The sequence below is a fragment of the Mesitornis unicolor genome, unplaced genomic scaffold (assembly GCF_000695765.1).
Source record: "Mesitornis unicolor isolate BGI_N332 unplaced genomic scaffold, ASM69576v1 scaffold1531, whole genome shotgun sequence".
NCBI lineage: Eukaryota > Metazoa > Chordata > Aves > Mesitornithiformes > Mesitornithidae > Mesitornis > Mesitornis unicolor.
Genome location: NW_010161493.1, coordinates 35,189 through 42,792, shown reverse-complemented (window position 1 = coordinate 42,792; position 7,604 = coordinate 35,189). Strand labels below are relative to the sequence as shown.

Genomic DNA, 7,604 nt, shown 5'->3' with positions numbered 1-7,604 from the left:
TTACTCCCTCAGACCAAGCTCCTCTCAACCCTACAGCAAACACGGCGGATTGGAACATTTACTGTGAGGGAGCCAGCGGAAAACGCCTCGGTAAGGCCCTGCAGGGGGAGAAGGTGCCAAACCGCAAACCCGGAGTCCACAATTAAAAAATTCATTACCTCCTGCAACTGAAACGCGAGCGAAAACGCAGTCTAAGCTGTAGCTAAAACGTGATCGGTGCAAGAAATCAATTCGGTGCTACAAACACCATTAAGCCATATATATTTTTCAGGAATTTACTCAGCTGTAAGGAACAAAGGAAGGCAAAAGAATCAGTATGCATAAAGGTTGAAAGCATTTAAATGTTTGTTTCCTTTGAGAGTAACTGCTACCAAAAATATTGGCTGGCGGCATTTTGTTAACTGTGTTTAACTCATTAACATGCTTCCTATGGAATAATAGAGATTAGAAAAAAACCCCGTGTCAGGATTTAACCAATTTAAACTCTCATAATTTCCAGTAATGGAATAAGCTACACGAGTAAATCCTCTCCTGAGATGACTCCAGCACAAACATTTTAGGAACTAATCCCCGCTCCCGATGCTGCGGCCCTGGGGGGGGACCCACGAGGGCCGGGGCACAGGAAAGCCAAACCCAGCACGGAGACGCTGCCCTGGGCTGGGCCCTGAGCGTTCACACAGCGAGTGTGAGCTACACAGAGCTACACAGCGAGTAAAGCACAGGCGGCGCCGTTCACAACTCCCACCCCAGCCATCTGCTCGTTTGCTTTGCACGGGACCGAGGAGCCCGAAACACGGACGCTGCTGCCCCCCGTGCTGGGGCAGGGGCCCTTTCCAGCCCCGTTTCCAGGGACTGCCAGACCTCGGCTGCTGCTCCTCGCCCTGAGCCGCCACGGGAGCTCCTGTATTTGTGATGAGCTGTTTTCCAGCTACAATTCCTAATGGAAATCAAGAGCAATGTGCTGGAGCCTTGCTCTGTGGAGCAGGAGCCGCACAGGAAGCAATGAGGGCACCTGCACAGGACCATGGCATTCACCAGTCTGCACCAGGAAAGCTGTGACAAGGCCTGGACTAATCACTTGCCACTCATTAACCACTTCATTAACACGGCCAGGTCCTGCTCTGTACAACCTGCAGCTGTGACCACCTCAGATGGAGATCCAGGGCGTCTCGAGCAGCTCTTACCACCCGGCGCATCCTCGCAGCCCGAAATCCTCGGCGTGGAAGGAAACACCACACGGCTGCATTAGGGCATTTGCACCGGTGCATCCACTCCACCGGCAGCCAATTAGATCCAACAACCCCGAGCTATTTCCTAGTTTGCCTACTTCTAGCAGCTTAAAAACCCAGCCTGGTAATTTAATAAGGCGCCTTTATTAAGCTAAACTCATTCAAAAGCTAAGAGTGATACACAAGGTTAAATACCAGTAGTCTAAAGGTCGTGCTGCAGCAGCAACCAATTTGGAAAACTTATTACAAGCCCATTCTGCGCCTGATGAGATTCCCTTCACAACCGCGAGCGCGGGAACCGCTGCCTTCAGGGTACAGCACCCCACGGCCACCCGACCCCGCGCCGAAAACACCGCTCCCCCTTCCCGCCCAACGGCCTGCGCTGTGACTCCTCCGTCAATGGGGACGCTGGGGGACTCCCCAGGCTCTCCCCAGGACCGCTCCGGGTTTTGAAGTCACCGAAACGCCCAGGTTGTTCCCAATTGCTGCCTGTTCACCATCAGCAAACGTTAACGGCAGCGCCTTTTCCAGAGCCAGAGATCACAGAATCACGGGATCGCTCGGTTGGAAAAGACCTCTGAGATCATCATGTCCAACCGCTCCTGTCTACCCCCTAAACCATATCCCTAAGTACCTCGTCTACCCACTCTTTAAACACATCCAGGGATGGTGACTCCACCACCTCCCTGGGCAGCCTGTTCCAGCTTCTGACGACCCTCTCAGTAAAGAACTTCCTCCTTATCTCTAACCTGAACCTCCCTTGGCACAGCTTGGTGCCGTTTCCCCTTGTTCTATCCCCATCACCTGGGAGAAGAGCCCAGCACCCACCTCTCCACAACCTCCCTTGAGGCAGTTGTAGGTGGTGATGAGGTCTCCCCTCAGCCTTCTCTTCTCCAGGCTAAACAACCCCAGTTCCCTCAGCTGCTCCTCATAAGGCTTGCTCTGCAGACCCCTCACCATCCTTGTGGCTCTTCTCTGAACACGCTCCAGAATCTCAACATCCTTCTTAGAGTGAGGGGCCCAGAACTGAACACAGCACTCGAGGTGCGGCCTCACCAGTGCCGAGTACAGGGAGATGATTCACGGGAGCGCTGAGCAGCACCGGGCCAAGCACCCAGACCTCTGGACACACCACGGCTTGCTGGCTGCTCCCTAATGACCGCCCTTTGAGCTCCGCCAGCTACCGATTTCTTAATCCATTTAAACACATGCTCCATCGATAATGCTTAGATCTCATTAATCAGCCAAGATACCACGTTATACCCAGTCCGGTGCCTTGCAGAAGCCTAAGCCCCTTATTTCTGAGCCATTTCCTTCCCTCGGGCCGTCCCATGGCTGCAGATGAAGGCGAGCTCACCCTGTCAATGTGCATCGGGGTACGGCCACAGCCTGGGGACCCTGGGCTGCTCTGCACCCCGAGCCACGTTAAGTGCTTCGTTAAGAGCAGTAAATTCACCTTGGAGGTGGAATCCAGTGATCCCGCTGCGCACAGGAGCTGCTGGAAGCTGCCATGGGAAACCTGCATAGGAAGCTCGATGTGCGCATCCTCTGGGGCCGTGCCCATCACGGTGCTCCAGCCATCGCGGTGTGAGCAATGCAGCGCCTGCCATGCGGCCTCTGTCCCCTTCAGACACCAAACCTGTGCCCAAATCCAAAATCCAGCAGGTTTGGTTATCAGGGAACCACGTCTGTGCCAGAGACACCCGGACCCAGCAAGCCCCGATTTCCTCCTCACCTCCTGCAAGGACAAGAGCCTGCGCTGCCGATGTCCGGCCAAAATCCAGCAACTTGTTCAATAAATACACCTCGTGTCCTAAATGAGAACATCAACGGGCCACAGCTTGTCTGGGAGAGCTTCTGACCCGCGCACGGGGCGGCAAAACCTGCCCTCCACTCGAGGGATTGGAGGAAAACTGAGGCACAGGCAGACAAACACATGGGCAGAGGCTCCATGAAATATTGAAGCGCGTGTCGCTGCCGAACGCTTGCGAAGGGCAGAGCCCAGGCCACACGGCTGCTCCCCGCTCCCAGCAACGAGAAAACCTTATTAACGAGCTCGCAAACGAGCACCCAACTGGGAAATGTCACCAACGAGAGTGGCTAATGCCCCAGAAAATCAAATAACTGAACACTTGGCTGATTGTGGCGCTTTTCATATTTACTAAAAGGGGAAAAAAAGCTGCTTTAAATCAAAGTTTCTCGAGAGGTCAACACCTCGCTGCACAAAACAACTCATTTATTCCCTTTCAGAAATCTCCAGATGATAAATTACACTGGTGTTAATCACTTCACTGCATACTATGCAATTAATATTTGCGCTCGACAGAAACGTAAGGCGCGCTGGAGATGCGACAGCACACGTATTCTATAGATGTGGCTGCTTTTTAGCATAATTGGGTGCAAAACATTGCCCCAGCGCCACAGCAGAGGCTGGAACCGCTTCCATCGGGGCCTACGTTAAAAGTGCTCGTGTAGGCATCATAAAACCCAATGTGCAATTAACTATCACTTCAGGAAGGCAAAAATACCCCGACTGGGGGAAATGCCCAACCAGGACCTGGCCACTTGCAGTGCCAGCCTCACGAATCGAGGTCAGGAAAAGCCCCGCAAAGGCTGAGCCGAAACATCTCTGGGAAGATCTGGTTCCACTCAACCCCGTAATGAGATTTTAATGCGTTTTGTTGCCTCATTTCCTTCCTAACATCGCCCTCCCCGCTCCCGCACCCCTCGCTGTGGATCCCAGTCACGGCAGACCCCGCGCTCGCACCCTGTCCCCCCCAGAAGCGCTGGGGGGAGCCCCACCAAGCCATGGGGGAAACCTCAGCACCCAAAATCTGCAGCTCCCTGAGCTCCACCACGGAAAAGACACCCAAAGGAATGGTTTTAGAGCAGATCCAAGGGGGTCACTGCAGGCTTCAGCTTCTGCATCTCCCTTTCCCTTCTCGGCAGAGGAGAACACTGCAATAAATACACGTTTGGGTAACGCCTCCAAATAAGCACCAGCGCTGCAGGCTGCCAGCGACACTGAAGGTCCTCATTTACCAAAGGAAATCACCCTGCAAAGAGAAAAAGCTCCCCTATATTTTGAGGGGGAGCGAACGAACTCGGGGGGAAGCAGCGCCTTCCCTCCTCTTTGCCATCCACACCCCAGTGATTCCAAATATCCCCCCTCTTCACAAACGATGCCGTTCTCTGCTTTGTGTTTCCCTTTAAAAAACCCAGCTGACTCCTGAGGTGCATCTACAGAGAGATCTCTGGATTTTAGCCAGACAAAAAGTACCTCGTTCTCCGAGAAGGCGCCATCCATCATCCCCCCGTCCTTTCCCAGCACATTTCATGCTCGGGTTGGACACGTTAAGTGCAGAGAAACACAACGTTTGCGGAGAAAAACACCTCCCTGTGCCCTGCTGATGCTGCCACGGGGCGGATTCGCTGTTCCTGTGGTGGGAATGGGGAGCATTTATGGGGGGAGCCACGAGCAGGGACCTGGGTGAGCTCCACGCTCTGCTGCTGGTGCCCTCCTTGCTGGACTAACGTGGGTCTTTGTAAATACATACAGATATTTAAACATATGCAAACAAAATCACTTCTAATGGGTGCAGGGTTTCATTCAGACCCAAGCGCAAACCCCATGCAGCCCAGAAGCCCTTCTCTTGCTCACCCCCATCCCCTCCCAGGGGGGCTCTGAGCAGGAGCAGCCCCAGGGGATGCGATGCTGAGGACAGGACCCCATGCAGTGGGGGTACAGCAGCCCCCGTGTGTCAGGTAGTGATGGTGTGCAGCCTGTGGACATCCAAACATCTGCAAAACAACACACGGGGGACCCAAAACAGCTGCAAAGCAGAGCAGTCAGGAAGAGATCGACTTGAGGAGGAACGGAATAGACACTAATTTATTGCAGAAACAGCGGCCCCCCAAGCGATCCGGATTTCGGAGCCATTTCTGCAAGGAAGCCTGAAGCGAAGCCGCTGCCCTTTCCAAAAAGGAAGGAGCCCTGCCCGATTTCGGCACCTCCGCATGGCGGGGGAGGCGGCGTTTCTTCTTTTTGCCCGTGAAGTATTTGATCAAGCCTCACAAAGGTGCCAATGTATTATTAAAGCTAATGGAGCTCTACAAGAAATGTTAATGGACATTAAGTTTGCATAAATGAATTACGCATTAGCACAGTCGCAAGAAATCTCGTATCTGCCAATTTAGGTGGTATCTGATCATTTCTGTTTTCCTCATTACGGGAACACGACTTCCCGCTAGTTTCAGAGATAGGAGAATTGTAACCAAGATGTTCATAATGAAACTACATAATGAACCAGATGAAATAAATTAATACCAAACTTGCTCTTCCCCTTTCTGCATCCTCCCAGCACCCCCCTGGTGTGGGACGCCCCAGCCTTGCCGTGAGGGCTCTGATTTTGGGCCTGGGGGGCGATTTCTGGGCAGGGATGTGGGTACACGGCAGCTCCGTCGTCACCCCCAGCTGAAGGCGGGCACGGCCGCATTTGGGACCGGAGACGTTTTCAGGGCCTGCTCCCAAACCCTGTCCCCGTCACGCAGCAGAGCAGTCCCAAAGGAGGCGCAATGCATCGTTAACACTGAGCACGGCAGGAGCATTACAGGAAGAGGTTGGCCTTAATCCGGGTGTTAGTGCAGATGCCGCAGAACTCCTGCTGCTGGGATTTGGAGCAGCGGTCGGCGCGGCGCAGCCACAAGGCACAACACCGGGCTCTCCCGCGCTGCTCTGCTGCCGCCGGTGACTGCTGACGGTGCCCGGTCGCTTTGAAGTGGGAGCGCAGCAGCACTTTTCAAAGAGCTAAGCAGGCTGCTAGGAGGAAAATACTCAGATTGCATCTGCTCTGACAATTATAGAGCCCAGGCAGGAACCTTTGATGATACAAACTCCACGAACAGAAAGTCATTCCTTCAGAGCAGAGAAGTGTGTATTTATGGCACGGCAGAGGGCCGGGCAAAACCGTGGCTCACCCCGTGGAGCGGCACACAGCATTCTGATCTCCGCTTTTCGGCAACAGGACAGAGCCCCAGCCACACTGTGGCTTCCTGGGGCAGTGAGCAGCTCCCGAGCAGTTTCCTATGCATTGGAAATAGAAAGCCGTGTACTCACACATCACTTCCAGGTGCGCGGCTTCGGCCGGTCCCTGACGGCCGGGTGGTCCACCAGGCAGACGACCGGGACGCCGTCGTCCTCGCGGCCCACCTTCAGCAGCAGCCTGCTGGTCACCGTGAACATGTCCGACCACTGCTCCACCTCCGACCTCCCTGCGGGGACAGCACGGGACGGTGGTGACGGCAGGGACCAGCCCGGGCCGCGCGTCCCCTTCGGGCACCATCCCCGGGGCAGGGGTAACCACTGCTCTGTGGGGCTGCTGCCCATTAAAACCCAGGCTATGTTACCCAGGGATTAATTCCCCAGCACCCTCCCCAGATCCTCACACCCCTGAATCAGCACTCAGCCCAACAAGTGATGACAGATCAACGTGACGGGGCTCTGCTGAGGATGACGATGGCAGCGGTGGCCGCACCAAGGACTCAGGACTTGCAATGCATGGGAACGGGGGGACAGGACAAGACAGGAGAAAAAGGGCTTTTCTGTAACACTCTGGCCAACACCACACCTCAACCCGCTTCCACAGACTCTTATCTCAGCTTTTCATTTAAGAATTCGCAGCCAAAAGGTTAAGAGAAACTTCTGCAGCAGAGGTTTCAAACACAAAACACTTGTGTATAATAAATGGAAGTGAAACGGAGGAGAGCCGCAGAAAGCGACACCCCGTGATACTGAGAGGCTCTCTGATCCAAGATACCACAACCCGCAGCCAAGCACGGCCGTTCCTCCGCTTCTGTTTAAAAACAAATATCCAAGGAGTCAGCAGGGAGAGCTGCTCTGCAAGAGGCTGCTCCTCATCTCTGCAGCTCTGAGAGAAGGGGAAGCTGGGGGTTGATGCCAGCACGACAGAACTCAAGCACGGCTGCATCCCCCTTCGTGTGTCCTGCTTGCAGGCGCTGTGCTCAGAGGATTTGGGGCTGCCCTGAAGGGGGATGTGAGGCAGCGAGAGCCCTTCCGTGCCTGTGCATGGGGACGGGGGTGGTGTCTGTGGATGGGGACGGGGGTGGTGTCAGCCCCACTCCCATCCACACAGCCCTGAACCAGCAGTGCCCCACAGGCGATCACAGCCAGTGCTGTCAGCGTGGAAACACTGCAGAAGCCCAGCTCGTGTGAATATTCAACCAAACGCAGGAAAACACTTCACAAACACGAGAGCTGACGTGAAGGTGAGCTGCAAACCTTCACAGCGCAAGCGCAACGATGTTCCCCGTACCCAAAACGGGGCAGAAGGCTCCACAAACCACCGCAGAAATGAA

General features: G+C 54.5%; 1 protein-coding gene across 1 annotated transcript in view; it reads right to left on the bottom strand.

Moving 5' to 3' along the window:
* LOC104547399 (cell adhesion molecule 1-like) overlaps positions 1–7,604 on the bottom strand; it is a 38,789-nt gene that overhangs the window by 25,663 nt on the left and 5,522 nt on the right. Inside the window, 2 exon segments of the mRNA XM_010193061.1 lie at positions 6,271–6,281; positions 6,353–6,500. Of these exon segments, the coding sequence (XP_010191363.1) occupies positions 6,271–6,281; positions 6,353–6,500 (159 nt within the window).